The sequence below is a fragment of the Lipotes vexillifer genome, unplaced genomic scaffold, assembly GCF_000442215.2.
Source record: "Lipotes vexillifer unplaced genomic scaffold, Lipotes_vexillifer_v1.1 scaffold537, whole genome shotgun sequence".
In the NCBI taxonomy this organism is placed as follows: Eukaryota; Metazoa; Chordata; class Mammalia; order Artiodactyla; family Lipotidae; genus Lipotes; species Lipotes vexillifer.
In genome coordinates, this window is record NW_006776635.1 from 390,281 (window position 1) to 415,920 (window position 25,640).

Here is a 25,640-nt window from a genome sequence, read left to right on the forward strand (position 1 = left end):
GAAGAGTCCTTTAAAACAATAGCTTCATACACTGTTCTAAGTTTTCTTCCCTATTTTCCTATACAACCCACATTCACCATAAAATAGTATCTTTGAAATATGCAATTTTTGTACACTTCTGTAAAACTGGGACATTTGTGATCACATATATCTATGAGTTGCCAGGTATTTATTATTTTAGTTAATGGGGGAAGCAAAGTCATGCATAACCAGGAAGCTTATACTTTGTGATGCATCTAGTTAAGGCTAATATTTAAGTTGTTTTCTCTGCCTTTCATACATAGTAGAAATATGCTGACTGACAGGGGAAGCTAACCTGAAATTAAAAACCTACTGAGGATAATCCACAGAGAAGAGAATCCCTTTTTTCACAGTTTTACCCTTTTATACTTTCTTTTTCTCTTTAGGGAAATGACTTGAGAATCAGCACAGCCCAAGACGAGGTGTATCTGCAACCATCTGAAGAACATATTAATGTGTTGTCACTTAAAGAAGATTTATTTACCATACATGGCACAAATTTCCCAGTCAGTAGGAAAGAGTTTATGACCGTGCTTGCGAATTTAAAGAGAGTCCTTATACAAATCACATACAGCCTTGGGATGGATGCCATCTTCAGGTAAACTCAAGAACTGCATCTCCCAGTGTTCACAACATTTACCTTGGGGCAAACACGCATGTGCTGAGTGGCTGAAGATCCCTAAGGTTTGCTGTCTTGAAATAGTAGATAAGAACGGAGCACTGGTTTTCTGAAAAGTGTTTCTATTAAGCTTTAAAATTTTACATACCCAAGATGAATTTGTCTTAGTCCTTTTTCAGTATTGATGATTCTTTTTCAATTCTGCCAGAGCATGCAATAAGAATGATTCCCATACCGAGACATGCTATCCTGGAAAAGAGTCTCCTTTATGATGACTCAGATAGTGGAAAACTAAAGTGATACAATGCCAGGATACCCGTATTCAGAAAGTGGTTTGTAAAATATTTTCTTCCATTAATTAATTCAGTCGTCTCTGACTTAATAGTATATAGTTTATGATGAGAAATATAAGCACCTTCATTTAAGTAACTACAAGTTTTTTTTAAAAAAAATTAATACTGTAATGGCTGCATGATATAAAGGAAGGTATGAGCTTTGGAGGTAACCTGACTAGGAATTAAATTAGCTCTACTGCTTATTGTATGTGTGACCTTTGGCATGTGGTTGGTCCTTGTGGAAACTTGATTTCTTCAAATGTGAAGTGGAGAAAATAGTGCCTACCTTTCAGGGTCGTTGTGAAAATTATATGTGATAATTACGTACAGTGCTCTTTACCTAGAACGCTTTCAAAGGATTATTCCTTTCTGTTCTCTATTTTTTTTCCTTAAAGAGAGAGCTCCCTGACTTGAACCAAACATCCATAAGGGGCTGACTGTAGGCTGCTGTGCTTTCCATTTTTAAAACAAACAATGATGGGGCTTCCCTGGTGGCGCAGTGGTTGAGAGTCCGCCTGCCGATGCAGGGGACACGGGTTCGTGCCCCGGTCCGGGAGGATCCCACATGCCGCGGAGCGGCTGGGCCCGTGAGCCGTGGCTGCTGAGCCTGCGCGTCTGGAGCCTGTGCTCCGCAACGGGAGAGGCCACAGCAGTGAGAGGCCCACGTACCGCAAAAAAAAAAAAAAAAAAAAGATGTATTTTTCTGACAAAATTTTGACTTTGTGTCTAAATGAGCTCTTTTCCTTTCTCCTTTTCTACTCTAATAGTAAATAACACAAGCTCTCTGGCAATTTTGTCCTAAATCAGGTTAATTAGATGACCAAATGTGACCCCAAACTGACAACTTGGCATACCCATAATCAAAGCAATGTCTCCAATACTGATTTATCTGCAAAAGGGGTTTTTTTTTATTACTGATGCTCCCCTACCTCCTTCATTTGCTTGCATGGCCTAGTTTGTCTTTCATTTGTAGTACTTTAACTAAGTGTAATCATCATTACCATCTCCCAAAGGAGAGTATCGCAGATTCATAAACAGAACCACTGCCAAACAATGTACCTCTTCTGCAGAGTCAATTCTGCTAGAAGCTGGGTTAAAATGTCATGAAGATGAGAAGCAGCACTTAGGAATTAATTATGTTTTTGCACATTTAGTAAATAGAGATTGCCACGATGTTTAACAAGTACAACGAGATGAGTCCTCTGGATTTCAAAATAAATGACAAGCAAATTGACAAAAAGTGGCTGGGGGACTTATTTCTTTTTGCCAGCATTGTTTCTCAGACTAGTTAATCCAAAGACATGAATCCCCCTGATTCATGTCAGATAATTTTAGTGTCTACCCATCTTAAAATCACTAGTTTCATTTGAGCCTGCTGAGGTTTCCCCATACACGAACAACGTGTTCACAGAGTGTGTCTATGGGATCTGACACAGGAACTAATCCAAGTAGGCGATGCTTTCTGCAGCCTACATTTTGTAAGGCGCTGTGGTTCAAGAAGTGAAAGCCATATCATATTTGAAACTCCTACCCACTTCAGGTGAGCCGAAAGTCAGCATGAATCCCGAGTCAGTACGCTTGTTATATTTTATTTATCTCTGATCTACTAGTAGATTGAGTCATATTTGTAAAACATCATTTGAATTGATTTCAACTTGTCTTGCACAGTAGGCTTCCAACTTGGTATACAGCTTGTGTGCAAGCACAAGTAAATTGAAGCTATCTCAACAGAAATTCATGTTTAGAATTACTTAAGGAAGATTTATTTCCAGGGTAGTTCTCTCAGCAAATGGGCTTACGTTCCTCCTGTTGTGGAGGAACTGGAATTGAATAGTGGAGGGAGAAGTGGGCTGAAGGTCAGGATTTTGACTTCTGTTTTCAACTTAGCTATTTAATAGTTGTAAACATAAGTGTCATTTTGACCTCTTTGGGTTCAGTCACCTCATCTGTAAAATAAGGATGAGGACAATTGCTTGCCAACGTCAGAAAGTCACTATGAGAATGGAATTAGAGGACTGCAAAACCATTTTGCTAATGGCAAATCAGCACACAAATCTGAAGCATTTCTATCTGACCTGCCTCATTCCAGGGAATACCATTTTTTCCAAGTACCGTTAAGACTTGGAGACATCTGGGATAAAACATGGACTGATATTTCTAAAATTGAGACCATTTTTGCTGTCATTCTTTTCGACAAGGCTGAGAGGCCCATACGATAAAATTAATTGATTTCCTTCTCATTGCCCTCATTGATAAGATGAAGATAAAAATGGGAAATTTTTCATTCTTCCTTTAAGAACGTAAGAGAAATCAACTTAACCTAACTGTGTGTCTTTCTCCTTTAAATTCACCAAACCTTGTTCTTAGTAGCATCCTTGATATTGAACTTGATATTCTTTCTTATACCCTATAGTAGGCATTAGTACAGTTCATCCAATTTTTAATCTCCTTCTTTTGGAATATTGCATTTCCTTTGAGGGTAGATGTGGTCATAGGACTTGGTTTGGCCAATGCAATCTGGGCTGAAATGATGTATTATTCCTCTCCTTCTCCCCCCAAGCCCTGGAAAAGCATTGAATTGCCAGTTGGAGACTCTGTGGAGCTTACTTAGCTACCAGAAGATCAAAACAGCCTGAAATATTGACAGCACACATAGGTCAGCTACACGGAATAGTTACCCAGACCTGCAGAGGATTTCACATGAGTAAACTTTTGTTTTCTGTTAAGCCACTGAGAATTTGGAGCTGTCTGTTACCACAGCATAACTGAGCCCATCATGACTTTATTGTGATGCAACCCATGTGTCTTTATTGCTTGAAAAGAAATACGAAATTTCTCCAAGGCAAGATGTTTTCACATGACTTTTAATAGTAAATTTTTTGGTATGGGTATCAAAAATATTACACAGAATTTACGTAATAAATAATCTCGAAAAATCCTTAAAAACAAAGGAGTGTTTTGAGGCTTGTGGAAATAGTGTTGATAGTATACTTCTACCTTTTGAAATTAATGATACAGGTAATCACATTTTGAAGAAATTATTATGACGAGGGCTCTCAGGCTCTTAAAAAGATTTATGTAACTCGCTCTTGGGAAGAGGTTCAGCCAGGGTTTATGCCCACATGTGTTTTCTCCCCGTTATCTTTGACTACCTCCCAAATCTATTCTGTAACATTGGATTCATTCAGTCGGCCAGCATTTACTGAGTGCCTTCCCTGTGTATTTGAGTCGCAGCTCTCTCTTCTGTAAAATGGCAAAAAGAATACCTAACTTTCAAGATTGAATGCTAAGGTGAGAAAATGATGTATCCAAAACATCTGACCTGCTATCTAGTATGTGTTAGGAGGCAATGTCGAGTAACAGGCTAACCATTGGGTTTGGGTTTGAGTCTGTGCTGCACCACTTGCTAATGGTATTATAGTGACAAGGCACTTTACTTCTCTGAGCTTCAGGTTCTGGCTTTGTAAATGTGGACAAAAACATGATTACCACATTAGTTTCATTGATATTTAAAGGAGCTATGTCTCAAGTTCCCACGACAGTGCACAGAAGACACTCAGTACACAGTAATTATTATGTGATAGTTCTAGGCTAAGGAAAGAGGATACAAAGATGGATAAAGGATCGTTGAATTCAAAGAAGGCATAGTCGAGTATGAAAGGCAGACATGTAGTAACGTTTATGGTAGTATAATAAAGAGTGCAATGGAAGTGTGCATAGAGCATCCTGGTGGAACTAGGGAGGAAGAGGTGAATTCTTATATTAGCATTTAATATATTTTTGATGCATGGCTGCAACAATAGCAGATTCTGTCAGTTATTTTCCTTACTTGGTATGGGATTGAAAATGTTTGGAGAAAATGTCTAGCTCGTTCCCAGATGGCCCACTCAGACATTGGATGAACCAGTGAATGATTCTGTTGCCTTTTTAGGAATGAAGTAAAAATGATCAGCCTTCACTAATTGAGTAGTACTTTGTGGAACTTCCACAGGACAGAGGCTAAAGGAAGTTCTAAGTCATCATCTTATGTTTTGTCAAAAATGAAACAGAACAAAACACCTGAACAGCGATAAAATCTTTATCTATGGTGACGAACCTGAAGTAACATTTGTTTAAGTAGAATTAAATAGATATCTTCTATACAAAAAAGGTAAATTAAAAATATAAAAGAGTTTTAAGATCAAATGTCCTGTTGTTTAAAGAATAGTTTGGGTTTTTTTCTTTTTTGTGTGTGAAGCATGACATAGCTAACTCTGGTGGAAAATATAGGAAAACAAAAATATTAAGAACAATCTTTAAGACAGTTCCAGGACAGTCTTTCTTATATGATTGCAATATTTTCAATACTAGCTTATATAATTATGTCTTTTCTCTTCATCCATCATCTTCTGTATTTCCCACTCATAATAATAAAGAGAAATAGCCAGCTAAAACATTTGATTTAGTTGACAAATCTTTGACAGTTCCTGCGTCTCCAAACTTTAGTACTTTATTGCTATCCTCATTATGTATTTAAATAAATGCAGCCTGTGTCAAGCAAATAAAATGACCATATTGAAGGGAGGAAAAGAATAAACTGCAGCCTTCTTCATGAGTAACACTAAAAACTGTTAAACACATTAAAATCCCATTTAACAAATAGCAGAACCTAATGAACATTGGGACTGCTCAGTGAATACTAATGTGGAATATTGCTGGGAAAGATGTTTGAGTGTTGAAATTTCTCATAGCTCAAAATGGTTACATAGATTAAGGAGAGGAACATCTGTTGTTTCAAAAGACAAATGAAGGTTGGCAGTTCATTGAAAATATTTTTGTTTTTGTTTTGTTCTATTTTAAATTGTTTCTTAAAGCCGTCAATTACTCATTTTTCTGTTTTAAAACATTCCAGTAATCTTTCTTTATGTTTTGCTCATTAATTTTATATTGAACATCCTGGGATTATATCTATATACAATTGACCAGGCTGCTGTTTAGTAAGTTGTGAAAGTCTTTTGTATGATAATCAACTAGTATAGTAATCATGAAATCATCTAATTCTGAAGTTAAAGTGATCAGAAATACAAGTTTGTCATGTGACAGTCCATTAATTGCAGGCAATTAGATGTCACAATAAATTCAGATGAGTTCTGGCCTCTGGCCTCAAGTCCTAAAGCTAGCAGTTTTCAATTTATTTTCTTTGTTAGATAAAACAAGTAAGTTTTCTTCTACTTATCTGATTTTATTCATCTGAAATGTGGATCCTGGCTTCAGTGTATCATGTGTTATGGAGTATGTTAGACATTGTTTGTAATATAACTACATTCCATTCATCTATCCATTTATTTATTCATTTATGTATGTATTTTGTCTTGTATCCATCCATTTATCCATCTATCTATTCACCTACCCACTACCTATCTATCCTTCTATCCATCCAGAGATTCATCCATCCAACAAAAATGTGTTGAGCATGTATTGACGTGATCAGGCTAGGTAGAGAGATGACACAACAGGGTCTCTGTTCTTAAAGGAGTGCTCATAAATTCATGTTAGCATAAACAAGTACTATCCTTATTTTAGTAACTCTTCCAAACCTTATGTTGTGTTAAAAATTGCCAGATCTAGGAATTTCACTTCTACTTATATACCCCAAAGACTTAAAAGCAGGCACTCAAAAATAGTTGTATACAAATGTTTATAGCAATATATTTACAATAACCTAAAAGTAGAAATAGCCAACCATCCATGAACAGATGAATGGAATAAGAAAATGTGGTATATTCATGCAATAGAATATTACTCATCCATAAAAATGAATGAAATACTGATATGTGTTATAACGTGGATGAACCTTGAAAACATTATGCTAACAGAGAGAAGCCAGACAAAAAAGGTCATGTATTATATATGTCCATTTGTATGAAATATCCAGAATAGGTAAATCCATGGAAACAGAAGCGGATTCTCAGTTGCCAGAGGTTGGGGGAACAGTGGACTAGAGTGTGACTGCTTGATAGATACTGGGTTTTATTGTGGAAGGGAGAGGGGGCTAATGAAAATGTTTGGAACTAGATAGAGATGTTGGTTGTACAACACTTTGAATGTATTAAATGACACTTTAAAGTGGTTTATGTTATGTGAATGTCACCTCAATTAAAAAAATATTGCCAGTGACACTTCATATACAAGTTTATTTGGTGGAAAAAAGTACCGTTTGAAAAATTTTTTCAATCTCTGTGTAACCTGAACACTGTAAAACAGTGATTTTTAATGCTTGTAGGATTAAGAAAATCGGAGTAAAAACAATAAAGATTTTAGAAACTTGTTGCTGAAAAGCTTACGACTTGGTTAAAGGTTGTCACTTCGGAAGATACATTTAATGAGCTGATTAACTTTGTTCTCTGGCTTGATTACAACATCGATTCTCAAACTGGCAAGCTCTTTGGTAATTGTGAATTGCCAAACAATAAAAATCTACCACCACTCTTAAGAAAGCAACTAAAAATGCATACCCTAGCAAGAATCAGTTACATCTTTTTTATGGTTAAATAATGGAATATTGTGTGTTATGGAGATCTATCAGTCATTTTAAAAAGCAATAATTATCATTATGAATCAATAGCAGTCATTTAATTTTGTGCTCTTAGAGTTTATTTAAAATTTATTTTAATACATTAAAATGACAAAAATCTAGTTTTGGGGATGGAAATAGTATTTCTTGTACTACTCATGTAGTGATTTTGATCCTGTTGCAGCAGTCAGTATATGTTAATAAAATGCCTAGCATTCTATAACCACGTATATGAGTTATGTACTATATCAAGAACTTTACATTCATTATTTCATTTAATCCTTTAATCAAGCTCATCATGTATGGACTCTTGTTTTATCTCCTTTACATAGATGATGATATTGAGGCCGAGAGATGTTAAGTAATTTTTCCTAGGCTACGGGACTGGTAGATGTTAGAGACAGGATATGAATCTTGATCTGTCTGACTTCTGAGTTGTGTTCTTAACAATGAAGATTTTACATTTTGTTTTTTTGAATGGGAAAAAGCCAATAAGACACTAATAACGTTTATTTAAATTTTGAATGTATATTGGTTGCATATTTGGAAAGAAATACATTACACACACTATACATATATACCACTTATGTAACAGCATTTTTCAATTTGGCCAAACCAGCTTTTCCTAGGAATAATGAATGATACCAAATCTCTGTGCTAAAATCACCAGATTGTACAGAAGTACCAATAAAATGAAGCCCGTAAGTACAGAAAACAGTGAATTTAATTTAGGCCCAAAACAATTTAGGAAAATAGTTCTAACTAATTCAACTGAGCATTTGAAAAAGTTTCACTTTTACCTACCAACATGAAGATCTGTCTCTGAGAAAAAGCAACCAAAATAATTTCCATCTTTCTTTTCTTTATTTTTCTTTTTTTTTGCTTCCATTTTTCTTTAAATTTAAAACGTTGGACTGAATATTAATATTGTGTCCTTCTGCTTATCTAGTTTAAATATTAAAAATAAGTCAGTCATACGAGTGTTTTCTGTTTTAAAAATTCCTTCAACTATGTTTTTTTTTTTTGGCTGCGTTGAGTCTTCGTTGCTGTGCATGGGCTTTCTCTAGTTGTGGCGAGCGGGGGCTACTCTTTGTTGCAGCGCGCAGGCTCCTCATTGCGGTGGCTTCTCTTGTTGGGGAGCACAGGCTCTAGGTGCGCGGGCTTCAGTAGCTGCAGCGCACGGGCTCTGTGGTTGTGGCGTGCGCAGGCTCTAGGGTGCACGGATTCAGTAGTTGTGGCTCGTGAGCTCTAGATCACAGGCTCAGTAGTTGTGGCACATGGCCTTAGTTGCTCCGCGGCATGTGGGATCTTCCCGGACCAGGAATCGGACCCATGTGCCCTGCATTGGCAGGTGGATTCTTAACCACTGCACCACCAGGGAAGCCCCTTCAACTATGATTTTAAACTCTGTATCTCAAGAAAAAAGGGCGGGGGGGAATCAAAACACATAGCCAAAAACCAAGAAATGAGCAAGAATAGTCCTATCTTTTCAACATTTGATTGTGGTACTGGTTGTGAGCACTTTTAACTAGGCTGACTTTGCCTAATATGATGAATGACCAGAGCATCAAGTTATGGATATTCATTTGCCTTCTTTTTCAACATAAAAATTTGCTTGTATTTACATCATTGTTTCTGTACTATTCCTCAAGAGATGTAACACCTAGGAGTTTGTTGCTTATTTACCATTTCTTTTTCCTTCTGCTCCAGGCTGAGCTCTGTTGGCCTTGAATCTGCTGTCCCCTATCCTACTGACAGAAGCATTGCAGCAGCTGTGGAAGTTTGTCAATGTCCATCAGGGTATACTGGCTCCTCCTGTGAAGTAAGTTTGCAAGAATATAGCTTCAGTGCATTCTAAGTTCCTTCAGCATTATTTTCCACAAGCTATTCTAAAATAAGCTTAGTTTTTTCATCAAGGATTGCACAAATGTTAATGTATTATTAAAGAAGAAACTCCAATGTCTGCGAAAAAGTCATGACTTTCAAATAGTTACTCATGTAATGCCATCTTGAAATCAGGTTTCTTGTAGAGATATTTTGCCTTAGGACATATAGTTAAAAATCTGATGTTTCTTTAAGTGTTTGTTTTCGAGTTAATCTGTTGATAAAATAGGATAAATGATGGTGCAATAATATTTCAATATATTTCTCTTTCATTTCCACCTGAGTACTTACGGGGAATTTAGCACTATTTCTTTTCTTTTTCACCCTTTCCACATTTTTTAATCCTATGTACCGCATTCTTTCTCTGCTTTATTCCTAAGAATACAACCAAATCACAATCATCTGAAGGACTCAACCTTTAAAATGTCCAGAACATAATATATGGAAGAAATACCTTGATCTAGAAAATTTCCTACAGGTCTTTGATTTGTTGAGCACCTAAAGTTTGAGATATTTATTGCTGTCTCAATAGTCTAGATTTATAATAAGATTAATGTTTCTTACTTAATATCACAGTGTGTCATTCTAAGGTAATAATTTTTATTTACTTTTATGTATTTTCTTTAGGTAGTTTGAAAATTGATCTTACTTGAAATCTGGTCAAAAAAATATAAACACCATTTCCCTTATAGAGGGCATGGCTTGCGGATAAATGGGAACTTAAATTCTTTAAAGATGGTGCCTTTAAGGAATCATCTGACTGTACCAAGATGTTCCACTTCAGCACACTACCCCATTATGCCATTTACAGAAATACCCTAGGCCTTGCTTTGTCGTTTCTCTTGTACTTTAAAATAATGCATGCTACGAGAGGACACTCAGGGCTTAGAGTCATATGGGTGACAAATGTGTTTTCTTTAACTGGGTTCAGATTCACCTATCCGGAAATAAAACTAAATGTAATTCACTGTCACTTTTCCAAAATTCAAATAGAGAAGAGAAAAATAATCATGGAAATGAATTAGCTCTGTCAACCCAAATTTGATTTTACATGTAAAATAAATACTGTACTTGATGAAAAGTATTTTTTTATTAAGAGCCTAGCAGTTTTTATTTCAAACCAGAAAGCTGTCTTTGAACCTTTATGTTCTTATTTCAACTGAAATAATAAATACCTTGATTCTATTCTTGGTTTAACACTTATTCCCACATTGGTTACTCTCAGTGCTCCTCATCATCTTTTATACAAATTTAAAATGCCCACTGAATCTAAAATTGTCTGAATATTAGAATTATTTAATTGGTTATGCATTTTGTTTCTTCTTTTCTTTCTTCAAAAGTATTTATTAAGAATCTTTGGTAAATTCTGCCCTAGATGCTGAGGGGATTATCAAGAAGATTACATTACATTCCCTGTTCTTAAAGAGCTAACTGTCTGTTTAGGGAGACAGAACAAATACCTATGAAAAATTGGATCACAGCACTATATAATTAAGGCACCAGTAAGTGGTACAGAACTTAAGTGCAATAATCTTTCAAAGAGGTGAGCAATTCCAGTGGAGAGAGACATCACAGAAAGTATCCTAGGGTGGAAAAACCTCAAATTGGATGCTAAATAATGGTAACAATTAGGTAGGAAGAGAAAGAAGCAAGTGAGTGTGGAAGAGTCAGAACAAAGAAGCAGAGCAGGGATAAGAAAACCTTCCTGTGCCTCTCACATGATAATTGATAAATAAAGTTACTTTGGAATCCATAAAAGAATTTAGTTGAATCAGAAGACAATGAACTCTGGAGTTTCTCTCTGGCTTCTTAGTTTTTTCTACTCTCTAATAATTCCTTCTTTTCTTTGAAACTTCCTATCCTTAAACTCACTATTATCTATTCCTGTCCTTTCCTAAATTCATTTGCTTTTCTATTGAGTTCCTAACGCCAGGCACTCTAGTTTTGTTATCACTAATATCACTGGATCCTTTAAGAGCTGAGTAAACTCCAAAGACTATTAATGTCTTAATTCTAGCTTACCAAAAACACATTCTGTAACTCCATTATAAAATCGTTCTCTTCTGTTTTGTTTGGGTCCACAATGTTGATTCAGAATCTTTTTTTTCTCATTTCTACTTCTTTTTTTTTTTTTTTTTTTTTTTGCGTTACACGGGCCTCTCACCGTTGTGGCCTCTCCCCCTGCGGAGCACAGGCTCCGGACGAGCAGGCTCAGCGGCCACGGCTCACGGACCCAGCCGCTCCGCGGCACGCGGGATCCTCCCAGACCGGGGCACGAACCCGCGCCCCCTGCATCGGCAGGCGGACTCCAAACCACTGCGCCACCAGGGAAGCCCCTCATTTCTACTTCTTATAAATCCCCCCACAGTTCATCTTCCAAATATTTTCATACTTTCCTAGTATCATCGTAATTCATTTCACTTGACAAGTGGAACAGGTGAGGAAGTAAAAGCAAAGTTGGGTACTAAAGAAAGTTGTTTTAATTCAAATCTCAGTTCCCTCTTCTATATGATGCCACAAAGAAAATTTAGATAAATGTGATAAATTCAATGAAGAAAATAAACAGGGTGCCTTGATAGAGGTACTGAGAATGGGTATAGGAAGATTAGATGGGAGGGACTACTTTATGAGAGGTTGTCAGGAAGGTTTTCTGAGGCGGTAGCATCTAAACTGAGTTTAGGGTCAGCTTAGCTAAAGGAGCTGAGGAGGAAATGAAACAGAGTTTGGAGTCGGCAAGGAGCTGAGTGGGGGCAGGTATGGCTGAAGCTTATAGTGAGCAAGTAAGAAAGTGGCCAAGGTATGATTGAAGGAGGCTGGCCATTCAGAGCTTTGCATGCATGATAAGAACTTGTGGTTTTATTCTAAATGCAATGGAAAGAAGGCTTTAAGCTGGGTGATGCCATGATCTGAGTTTTATATTTTTTTGAAAAAGTCATTATAACTACAGTGTGTAGAACCTATTGTGCATGGCAGGAATGGCAGGAAGGAAAATGGTTAATATGCTACTGTGGTAGAATGCAATGATGATAGTGGTTTGTTAGTATAATGACAGAGGATGTAGAAAGACGTGTTTATTCTAAATATATTTTGGTAGTAGAACCAATAGGACTTACTGATAGACATGCCATGGGAGAGTTGAAAAAACTAAAGATTTTAAGAATGAGTCAGGTGATGAGCTTGAGCAATTGGATGTGGTACCATTTACTGAGCTGAGGAAAACTGGAAGAGGAGCAGCTGTGATTGGGAGGATGAAATCAACGATCCATTTTGGAAATATTAGGTTTGAAAGAGCATTGTCAATGTCCAATGTAGGTCCTGAACTCAGAATATCTGTCTGGTCTATAGATATTTATTTAGAAGGAATCATCAACTAGGGGACTAAATAAAATGACCTGGGAGAAACTGTAGAAAGAAAAAGAAAAGTGACTAAGCCCCCAGGAGCTCCTGACAATGAGAAGTAGGCTGAAGCAGAGGAGACAGAAAAGAAATGGGGTGGAAACCTTGGGACTGTAATATCATGGAAGTTTCAAGAAGAGGACTTTTGAGGGAGATAGGAATCAACTAAACCATATCTTGATGAGAGAGCAATAAAGTGTTGATTGTAGAATTGTTTATTAGAGTTGGCTCCCTGGAATTTGGTGACATGGACAAGGGCAGTTTTAATCAAGTGGTGATAGCACAAGACTGATTAGGAAGCATAAAAGGGAAGTGAGGAAGAAAAACATTTTTTTTTTTAAGTTTTCTTTCTTTTTTTAAGCTTCTATTGGAGTATAGTTGATTTACAATGTTATGAAAGTTTCAGGTGTACAGCAAAGTGAATCAGTTATACATACATACATATATATACATATCCATTCTTTTTAGCGCAGTCTTACTGAAAAGAAAAACAGGTAGGTAACTGAAAGTTATAGGATATTAAGGAAGTAATTTTGTCTTTTTTTCTATTAGCTGATTTTTGATGGAGATACTAGATCATATTTTCAAGCTGATAGTAATGATCCAACAGAAAGGAAAGCTATTACTGATACAGCACAGAGAGGAAATACTGGGAAGACAATAGATAATGGAATACAGATTACAAGTGCAGTGATATTTCTTTGAGAGGATGAGGAATCCTGCATGCCTGTTCCAGAGGGGAATATGACAAATGGAAATATACACTTATGCTTGTGGACTTGGTAGTGGAAATTTGGCTTCCAATGGCTTTAATTTTCTCTGTGACTAATGAGATGAAATTACTGGCTAAGAGAGAGGTGTAAAGAGTTGGGAAATTTGAAGAAAGAAGATGGAGTACATGTACAAATGGAGTAGTACATTTGCAGATATATATATATATATATATAACTTATTAATGACAATTCCATGAATATTTGTCCTGAAAAGAGTAAATCAGTTCTCTCCTTGTTATCAACACCCTTAATTTCTACCCCCTTCTGGATATGTAGCTTCACCAGTTTTTAGAAATATATATTACATTACAAAATCTCTTCTATAATGAGTCTAGGGTGACAGTATTTTTAATGATGAGAAATTATTAGAAGAGGTTAGAAAATTGCCACCTTTTCTGTACTGCGCAAATTAAGAGGAAAGTTGTTTTGTTTTCCTTTCAGATATGAAGTATCAGCTGATCCTTCTTTTTTATGTGTTTGCTATCGATGTTCACATTTAAGAGTCCTCATATCCTGAGGCAGAAGGACCATTTCCAACAATACACAACACAATTCTATATTCTTTATTACTTCAGTGGTTTCTCTCTTGTTTCCACTTTCAACTGGGAAAAAAAAGGCCTTTTCATGATATATTATGTCGTAGTTAACCATCCAGAAATATGGTAAATAACCCACAAAATGCAATTTTAACTTGATGGAGATCATAACCTCCTAGAGGGCAGTGAAGTTTGTCCCCTTATTTTGCATCCCATCCAATTTATAGTGACCCCCGTGGAAGAGAAATTTAAGCATGACGTGAACTGAAAGCCGGCACAGACACACGGATACTGTGTGGCCCAAATACCCTTTTTCTAATCAGAATTCTATTTTTGGACGGTAAAGTGTTTCACACTTAGAAAGCAAATGATAGATATAAGTAGAGTTCTAGTAGAATAATGCCATAAAATAAAATATCAAGGGAATAAATATATGGTAAATAAATCATAAACTATTTTGTGTAAATTTGAGAAAGCATAAGAGGATGGAGGAAGTTGAGAATGAGAGGTATAAATTATATATGTGTGTGTGATCAAATGTTAAGAGCGGATGCTACCTTTCTTCCAAATGACTGCGAAGATTTTCTGAAAGTGACAGAGTTGTGGGCAGTTTGTACGTGGGAAAGGGAGGTCACTCCAGAGAATCTACATTCCTTGGAATGACATTAGGTGCTCTCTTAGGCTAAGGTTCTGAAGAGTCCATTTCTGTCGGCTGCTTTTTTTCAGTACTTTTTCTTCCATTTTCTTATCTGTGCTTTTTACTTTGTGACTGTCATGTTTCAGTTCTTTATATCTCTGCTTTATTTTGCTATTTCAGAAGAGACATCAAGTTAATGCTTCTTCTAATCTCATACCTGCCAATAACACTAAGGTTAGTACGAAGCTCCCATGTCAGGAGGAATAGCTCTGTAGCAATATTTCCATAATGGCAGTGCTTTGGCAAGCACATTTGCTGGGTTTGCTACCTAAATATTTTCCTTTGTCCAATAAAGACAAAAAGCAAACTTTTAAAAAATCCCTGAGACTAACTTGAAGCCTTATCTTCCTTTCAGTCTTGTTGGCCTAGGCACAGACGAGTTAACGGCACTATTTTTGGTGGCATCTGTGAACCCTGTCAGTGCTTTGGTCACGCGGAATCCTGTGATGATATCACTGGAGAATGCCTGGTAAGTGCTTTCTCCTTTGGAGATGCTGATTGACAGGGCTGAAATCAGCTCAATAGGCCCTGCAATTCAATTAGTACCTTTGGGACTTTAAATACTTGAGTCAGGAAGTGATTTGATGGCACTCTTTATATTGAGCTGAGTTGGAAGCTGGGAACGTTCTTTCATACGTGGTCTCCCTGACTAACAAGCATTAGAAAGTGTTTATTCATATTAGTCTAAGAATTGAATTAAGATCAGATACATCATAATAAAGCATAACTAATGACTGGGATACCTTTCTACCACAAATATATATGGTTTCAATCCCTTCCATAAATCTACCAAGAAATAGACTGTATTTCTGTAACAGGAAATAATTTATATCCCCATAATATGAAAAGTATAAAATGTAACCTCTGTAATAGGCATAGTTCAGTTTTTGTCACTTTGAAAATGAGGGAATACTACATTTTTTTTATTGTCAAATGTCAGCATTTAACTAAATACAAAGCAACATATATAGATTAAAAAATAATAAATATATGCAATACATATTCACCAGAGCTCCTTACTCCTTTTACAATTAAGTCTATATTTCAACCAGAAAAAAAGCTCTGCAAAAGGCAAAGTACTTTCCATCCTGCTAAGAAGCTTTTGGATTAGAGAATTACACTGAATAGACCATTCTGATTAACTCAAGGGCATGTTAGTTTTATATTGTCTGACATGGCATGAAGCTTGAAACAACAGTTCTCATTTCATTAGTCTTGCAGAAACACAATTTGAAATGGTGCCAGTTTAGGAAGATATCATACTCTCATTTCCCTGTAGAATTTAAGGCAGACTCTCTTATCTGTATTTCTTAATGTTCTCTCTTTCTCTTGCTCATTCTTCCCCCCACCCTTTTTCTTCTACTTAAAAGCTTCTGGGAAAAATCCAAAATGAAAATTCAGGGCTTTTGTTTCAATGTGATTTGGCATTTAGGTTTATTGATGCTCTTTCTGTTTTCTGTATAGAAGATTTTGTTTAATTGCATTGCAGTATAAAGCGTGATAGCCTTAATTTGTGGATCAGTAGATTTTTCAAATGGCATTGTTATGAATAGAAAGACTAAGTGATTTTTATTTTAATTATACAATAAATCTTTTAAAATGTACCTTGGAAAAAATACTGAGTTACCTTTAAACACTTTACTAACATGCGATAGGAAATATTCAGCCCAAACCAGAAATAGATTTGCTTTACTGAAACCTAGAAAGACAAAAATAAATATTTCATGATACCAGACTTTAAATGTTCCCAATAGTAATATTTCATGTTGCATTCATTAAGTCTAAAATCATGCTGTTAATTCATTTGGTTATGTAATATTTCTAAGAATGAAAGCCCATTGTTTTAGAATAAAATAGTTTCATCCAGCATAATTTTGGGAGGAAGAAGGGAGGGGATCAATGATTATGTGAGACCTTCTACTAATGAAGCCTAGTTTACTGACTTTGTTTCATGGACAGGGAGATAGCCTACTTCAAATAACACAATGAATCTTAGGGAAACAACAGAGATCTTAATGATAGAGATAGAATCTGGGGTGTTTTCTGAGGTTTCCTCTGTAGCTGGTCAATAGGTGATCATGTAAGATATTTCTGGAGACTTTCAAATTCTCTTTATCTGAAATGGTATTAATAACTAAATGCTGATGTTCCATTTTGAGTGTATTCATTCTAATGTGATCCACAAAGAGAAAAATATTTAAATATTGCACATCAAAGGCATTCTTACTGTTCAGCTGACCCGCATTTTAGCTTCCTTTTTTTTTCTATTATTTATGCTTCCCCCCACCAGCACTAGACAGAAAATTTACAAAACTTACAGATAAACTGCTTTTTAGTTTGGCTTTGAAATCTAATTAGAAATTAACTGAAATATTTTTTGATGTTAGATCAAAATCCAGACCTCTGTTATAGGGCAGACTTATTATATACTAAAAGGTCATTTTGACTCAAAGTACTTTTGAAGTGATCTAGGAAACACCCAAGCCACATGGGAAGATCGCATACTTGTTCCATACAAGGAACAAGCGACGTGAATAGACATTTGGAAAGTACTTTTGTAGCAGGACACCTGTAAAAATAACCAGCCCATCAGAGCAAACCTTTCGTCTTTTTCAGTTTGGGTTTTCCATTGTATTGTTGTCTAATATTGTTTTATGGTTTCAACTGCAGAAACACTTGAGTTTTAAGATTAATTTTATTTACATTAACTGAAATATGACATTAGGAAATGTAAGAAACTCCTACATGTTATTTTTCTTTCAAGTCAGTAAAGAAAAGCAGGGTCTCTGGGTTGTGCAAGATTTTCAGTTGAGTTTTAGAAATACCATTTTCAACATGGTTAAAACATAATCAGTTTTATAATCTTATTTTTTAAAGTCCCTAAGTCTTTGAAGATATAATTTTGATTGTGTCAATCTGACAATATGCAAAAAATATTGCAAAAAACATACATTTTTTAGTAAGAGACAACTTTAAACTTGAAAACTGCAAGGAACTAATATGAAGATGAAATCAAAGAGGAAAGCCTTTCATCAAATTGATCCATGTTTTGCACCTTCCATCCCAATGTGCTGTTATTTAGACAAATGTGGATAATAAAGTTAACACCTTTGCTACTTTGATAGAGAGTTGCAAAATAAATTTGAGAATTTTAAATACCTTAAAGAAAAACCTATTTTCAAGTATCACCAGATACTAAAGAATTACCTACTCACTGTCATGAAACTGTCATGAGATTTCAGAGCTTGAAAACTTCATATATTGTGAGCTTAACTCCCATATTTACAGAATGTAAGCAAGTGGATTACTGGATTTTCATTTAACATTGTCTACAATAAAGAATCTGTCCCGGGGTTGCCTGGTGGCATAGTGGTTGAGAGTCCGCCTGCCGATGCAGGGGACACGGATTCGTGCCCTGGTCCGGGAAGATCCCACATGCCGCGGAGCGGCTGGGCCCGTGAGCCATGGCTGCTGAGCCTGCGCGTCCGGAGCCTGTGCTCCGCAACGGGAGAGGCCACAACAGTGAGAGGCCCGCGTACCGCAGGAAAAAAAAAAAAGAATCTGTCCCTCTCCCCAAGGAATTTAACAAGCTATGTTCAAAAGTGTTTATTTATGGGTGTTTTTTCCTTAAATCCATTTACTAAGTGTAATTAAAATTGAGCTTCTTAAAAATATACTAAAAGAAATAATTCAGAATTTTCATTGAATCAAACTGGCTATCCCATTGGCCAATCAGATTAATAAATTTTTACTTTATGCTTAAAGTGAATTTATATTTTGGCTATTAGCCATTTCCTCTACCTATTTATTTATTGATGATAAAATTAAAGGTTTTGCACTCCAAGCTCTGATGAATTCTTTGGAAATGAGAAAAAAATAGCATTTTATATGCTTGTAAAATTAAAAATGTATTTCAGCCATAATAAATCCATATCGTATGATAGGTAATAGGCAATAGATACATTTTATTGTATCATTGGAGACTGAAGAAGTTATGTTTACATGATGCCAAAACATCATTAAAACTTATCAGTGCTTTATAGACAGTTTCACTTGTTGATTATCTGATTGCTCACCTTTACCAGTCTTGATCAATTTTGTGAACACAAAGTGGGTTTATGAATATACTTTAATTAATATGAAGAAATCAAGATATAAATTACTTTATTTTGATTTTTATTTTTGAAAAGAACATGGTTTCAAAAAATACAATTAATAGAAAAATACCATTTCAATTTTTTTAAAAAGTGTGTGTATGCAGAAAATTATGACACTGATGAAAGAAATTAAAGGTGATACAAATAGATGGAGAGATATACCATGTTCTTGGATTGGAAGAATCAACATTGTGAAAATGACTCTACTACCCGAAGCAATCTACAGATTCAATGCAATCCCTATCAAACTACCACTGGCATTTTTCACAGAACTAGAACAAAAAATTTCACAATTTGTATGGAAACCCAAAAGACCCCGAAGAGCCAAAGCAATCTTGAGAAAGAAAAACGGAGCTGGAGGAATCAGACTCCCTGACTTCAGACTATACTACAAAGCTACAGTAATCAAGACAGTATGGTACTGGCACAAAAACAGAAATATAGATCAATGTAACAGGATAGAAAGCCCAGAGATAAACCCACGCACATATGGTCACCTTATCTTTGATAAAGTAGGCAAGAATATACAGTGGAGAAAAGACAGCCTTTTCAATAAGTGTTGCTGGGAAAACTGGACAGCTACATGTAAAAGAATGAAATTAGAACACTCCCTAACACCATACACAAAAATAAACTCAAAATGGATTAAAGACCTAAGTGTAAGACCAGACACTGTAAAACTCTTAGAGGAAAACATAGGCAGAACACTCTATGACATAAATCACAGCAAGTTCCTTTTTGACCCACCTCCTAGAGAAATGGATATAAAAACAAAAATAAACAAATGGGACCTAATGAAACTTCAAAGCTTTTGCACAGCAAAGGAAACCATAAATAAGACGAAAAGACAACCCTCACAATGGGAGAAAATATTTGCCAATGAAGCAGCTGACAAAGGATTAATCTCCAAAACATACAAGCAACTCATGGAGCTCAATATCAAAAAAACAAACAACCCAATCCAAAAATGGGCAGAAGACCTAAAGAGACATTTCTCCAAAGAAGATATACAGATTGCCAACAAACACATGAAAGCATGCTCAACATCATTAATCATTAGAGAAATGCAAATCAAAACTACAATGAGATATCACCTCACACCGGTCAGAATGGCCATCATCAAAAAATCTAGAAACAGTAAATGCTGGAGAGGGTGTGGAGAAAAGCGAACACTCTTGCACTGTTGGTGGGAATGTAAATTGATACAGCCACTATGGAGAACAGTATGGAGGTTCCTTAAAAAACTACAAATAGAGCTACCATACGACCCAGCAATCCCACTACTGGGCATATACCCTGAGAAAACCATAATTCAAAAAGAGTCATGTACCACAACATTCACTGCAGCTCTATTTACAATAGCCAGGACATGGAAGCAACCTAAGTGTCCATCAACAGATGAATGGATAAAGAAGATGTGGCATATATGTACAATGGAATATTACCCAGCCATAAAAAGGAATGAAACTGAGTTATTTGTAGTGAGGTGCATGGATGTAGAGACTGTCATACAGAGTGAAGTAAGTCAGAAAGAGAAAAACAAATACCATATGCTAACACATATATATGAAATCTAAAAAAAAAAAAGAAAATGGTCAGAAGAACCTAGGGGCAAGACAGGAATAAAGATGCAGACGTACTAGAGAATGGACTTGAGGATATGGGGAGGGGGAAGAGTAAGCTGGGCAAAAGTAAGAGAGTGACATGGACATATATACACTACCAAACGTAAAAGAGATAGCTAGTGGGAAGCAGCCGCATAGCACAGGGAGATCAGCTCGGTGCTTTGTGACCACCCAGAGGGGTGGGATAGGGAGGGTGGGAGGGAGGGAGATGCAAGAGGGAAGAGATATGGGGACATATGTATATGTATAACTGATTCACTTTGTTGTAAAGCAGAAACTGACACACCATTGTAAAGCAATTATACTCTAATAAAGATGTTAAAAAATAATAAAAAAATAGAAAGTAAAAAACAATGTGTGAGGGAAATTGTTATGTGCCTTGTGGTTTTATTATTTATTGGTATACATTTTTAATTTTTCAATATTCTCATTTTAAAATTATGAGTTAAGCAAGGCCCTCGCAGCTGTAATACATTAGTGCATTGTCCACATCATCAGAGCCTACTGGGGTCCAAATTAATCTCTGATGTAAAAGGCCATAGTGTCGGAGGATTTGTAGGATTAGCCATAGTTCTCATTAAATCAGCAGTTTAAGCTGAACAGTTGATTTTTACCTAAATCAGGTACAATTTCCATTAAACATATATTATTAAGACTCTATAACTATACACACATACACACACTCACGATCACTTGTATTTCCTTAAAAAAGAAACCAAAGAAAAAAAGGAAATACTATTTGCATAATGAAAAATATTTATAATGAATTTCAATCATCTTTTTGTAAGTATGCATATGCTGAAACTAGTGTGTAGTTTATAAGCTAGATATTAAATTAACTTTCAGTGCTCTTTCCCAGCTGTAAAATTGACCATTTAATGTGGAAAATTATTCTTTCTGGCGGGGAATAGACTAATGATTCTGTAGATCTATTTTTGGTAACGTGTTGATGCTTGAGACCGAAATAATAAACTCTGATGTGCATTTCTTCCTCAGAACTGTAAGGATCACACTGGTGGCCTGTATTGCAATAAATGTCTTCCTGGTTTCTATGGTGATCCTACTAAAGGAACCTCTGATGACTGTCAGCCCTGTGCCTGTCCACTCAATATCCCATCCAATAAGTGAGTAATAAACTTAACCTCTCTCATGAGCTGGGAATCCAGTTCTGCAAGTGCATTTTTGATATAGAATTTACCCTTTCTCTTGTCACACATGAAATAATAATAGATTTATGCATGAATTTCTCAAGAAGATACTGTGAGTTTTTCTAAATATAAAACATTTAAAGTTGTGGCTATTTATTCCTCAGATTTTTTAGTATTTTAGCTCTAGTTTGGGGGATTTAATATCTAAGAGAACTCAAATAGATTTTCTAAACCAACTCCAAAGAACAGAAGACATATACTATACAAACATAGACATGTGCCCACAGGCAAGCACTTGCATGCACAAACACACACAGACACACACACACACACACACACACAATCTTCATACTGTAATAAAAAGACTACTAATATAAATGCTGCTCATTTGGGTCACAGTCACACAATATTTGTAACTCTTAGGCAAGTCATAAACCCCTCAAAAAGGTAAAATAAGAAATCAGTTAGTTGACCTTTAAGCACCAGTTCTGTCCCTTAGCACACGGTTTATCATATTATCATATTTTATATATATATATATATGTTTATCTTATTGAAATAATTATAATGCTATTATATGATAAATTATATAAATATTGAAATATGGGTAATAATTTGCATCTTATTTTACATAAACTACATCTTGAAAAAGTTTAATGCAAACTTCATATAATTTTTCTAGTCATCCAGGTTTCTTTCTGTCTTTTTTTAAAATTTTCTGTTTGTTCACCTAAAATAATAACCTTTTGTAACAGACTTTGATTTTTGTTTGTTTTTGTTTTATCAGTTTTTATTGGAATATAGTTGCTTTACAATGCTGTATTAGTTTCTTACTGTACAACAAAGTGAATCAGTCATACATATATATATGTCTACTCTTTTTTAGATTTCCTTCCCATTTAGGTCACCACAGAACACTGAGTAGAGTTCCCTGTGCTATATAGCAGGTTCTCATTAGTTATCTATTTCATACATAGTAGTGTATATATGTCAATCCCAATCTCCCAATTCATCACCCTCCCTTTCCCCCTTGGTAACCATAAGTTAGTTCTCTACATCTGTGACTCTGTTTCACCTTTGCAAATAAATTCATCTGTACCATTTTTCTAGATTCCACATATAAGCGATATTATACGATACTTGTTTTTCTCCTTCTGTACCACACTTTTAAAAGTATATATTTTGTCTGCTCTTCCTTTTACCTTTTAGGGGAACACTGTATTTCAGCTGCTCTAATTCACTTTCCCCTTAGAGCAGCCATCCCTTAAGCAAATATGTAAGCAAGACCCTGAAACCAAAAATGTTTTTTATTTTAATGGGGCATATTATGTTGAACAGTAATCAACACTTTTTACTAGTAAAAATTATAAACAACTGTAGTTTTAAATCAATGAAATTGTAAAAATTTTTCATAAAGGCAAGCTTAGTGCTTAATAAAATTCATATTATTTTATGTACTTTCCACCTGTTTCTAAATGCTGTATTAATGCTTGCAGAGCAAAAGTTTTTAATGATTTTTAATGAAATCTGTCAGTTACAGTTTTTTAATGTGAAGCTGTTATCAAGTTGGTCATAGTCTGAGGTCTTACCCATGATATTCCTAATGGAGATGGTCTTTTGTTACTAGAGTCCATAAATACTACAAGCTAAAGACTTTGAGAATAATTCTGTCATTAAATTTAAAAGTCCTCATAGGAACTATGCTTCCTATACTTCATCTCACATGAAATCCTTGTCCTCTTTCCTGACAACCTTCCTCCCTCAGAATTTTCCATCTTAGTCACTGGAAAAGAAGAGAAAGAACTAAGATTTAATGAAGGCAGCCTACTACATTCTAGGCATAGGCTCAAGCACTATATTTGGCATTATTTTACCTTCAAAAACTATTCAATAAGTGGGTCTTATTTTATGGATTAAGAAAAGAGTTTCCGAGTGGGAAAAGAGCATTATAGTGCCAATTCTCAGAGAATTCCTTGATTTAAATGCTGAGTTTCATACTTTCTAACTGTGTGACTCTGGGAAAGTTACTTAAACTCTCTGTGCCTCAATTCTCTCGTCATTAGTTGTGATAATAGGACCCTCTCATAAGGTTCTTGTGAGAATTACATAAACTAAAATACACAAAGCACCTAAAACAATGATTGAACATGGTGAGCCTTATTTTGCTCAGAGTCATAAAGTATTGAAGTATCAGAGTTGGAATTTTAAGTTTAAAGTCCAATGTGCTTTCCATTCCTCTACAGTTTTACATTGAGGGCTTCTTTAAAAATCACACTGCATTTTAAGTGATAGCATTAAGAGACTTAAATGGGAAATGGGGTAACTATATATTAGTGATCAGAACGTTTTCAGAATTTAGGGCATGAGCCTGGGTGGTTACAAAACTGAAGATCCTTTGGTAACCAGGGATGTCAGAGAAGAGGAAGAAGGCAAAAGGAAATCTGGAAAATAATGAATATGTTGGTCATAACGTGACACAAACCTTGCTCTCTGGTGTACTTGTGAAGGGTCAGATCAAGCAGTGTAGAACCTACTCACTCACGTAGCTGAATGGAATTCTCCAGAACCATCACCATCCAACGTATACCAAACTTTCACTGAGGTGAGGAAAACAAAGGGATAGCATCTAGCCACTCATCTACATTGCACTCCTTCTCAGCCAAAATGTCAGTGGCATTAGCACGGCTGTCAACTCAGCACAGCCGACCATTCATAGTACCATGGAAATCCTAGCCTAATATATTTGCAGAATTATGTAATTTAGTGAATATGTAGACCTTATGAATTTATCTTCAAATTAGACCAACTAATTACCAATTACTATAAATGCAGAAGAGCCATTAGGGAGAGAACTTTGCTTGGGTAATTATAGGCATTCATGACCCATTCTTCTCTGTTTACTGTGCCTCTACTTTAAAATGGATTCTAATTGTGTTCCTGAAAGGAGAAAGTCAGCAAGCGTTACAGTACCATCCGTCAGTGCTAAAAAGGATTGAGGTCCCAGTGTCCAGTGATAAAATGTTCTTTAGTATTGTATTACAGTTCGGTATATTATGCAGATCTTTATTCTTTAAAATAAAGACAACTCAATAATAACAATGTAAGTTACACCAAATATTTAAAGATTCTTAATTTCAGGTGCTTTCATTTACATTAAACAATTATTAAATTATTAAGTAATAATTTTAACTTTAGAAGTAGAACTGGCAATAGAGGGCAAAAACCAATTTTAATTGCCAGCTTTAAATGTGACATTTTTACCGGGAATTGTACCCAGTATCTTGTAATAAAACCTATAATGGAATATAATCTGTAAAAAACCTGAATCACTGTGCTGTACACCTGAAACTAACAATATTGTAAATCAACTATACTTCAATAAAAAAGTGGCATTTTTATAAGTAGAAAGAGGGAACGGTGATGATCCACTTTGTTTAAAAATTTGTTTTCAGAGGTATTAGGTCTTTTAAATTTAACACACTTTGAAAATTAACATAGTTAAGCTGCACAATAGTGATGAGAAAAATTCATTTTAATCTAATAACCTGAATTTTTTTATTCACTAAATAATGGGGATACTTAATGACTTAGAGAAACTCCCCTTTTAAAAAAGTTTTTAAAAAGTCATTACACTTATAATCTGAGTTAGAAACTATGAGGAATAACTTGACTAGTTACATATTATTCAGAAGATGGGATTTGAATGTTCATAAGTTATTCAGAAAAAAAAAATTCAACTGAAGGTTGCTGCAACCTTCATCTAGAATTGTAAGGCTTAGTGATAGTTTTGCCTTGGTGATTTATCTATTTAATCCCCAGTCATAAATCTTATAGATCATAACCATTTTGGCTCCAAATTTCTTAGATAATATTGCAAAATAAATCAAACGTGTAGG

The 25,640-nt window shown here is 35.4% G+C and overlaps 1 protein-coding gene across 2 annotated transcripts in view; it reads left to right on the forward strand.

Moving 5' to 3' along the window:
• LAMA2 (laminin subunit alpha 2) overlaps positions 1-25,640 on the forward strand; it is a 628,216-nt gene that overhangs the window by 366,733 nt on the left and 235,843 nt on the right. For both annotated transcript variants that reach the window (XM_007450523.1, XM_007450524.1), the window contains exons 14-17: positions 408-619; positions 9,239-9,350; positions 15,170-15,283; positions 21,593-21,720. In XM_007450523.1, coding sequence (XP_007450585.1) covers positions 408-619; positions 9,239-9,350; positions 15,170-15,283; positions 21,593-21,720 — 566 coding nt within the window. The remainder of the gene's footprint in view (positions 1-407; positions 620-9,238; positions 9,351-15,169; positions 15,284-21,592; positions 21,721-25,640) is intronic.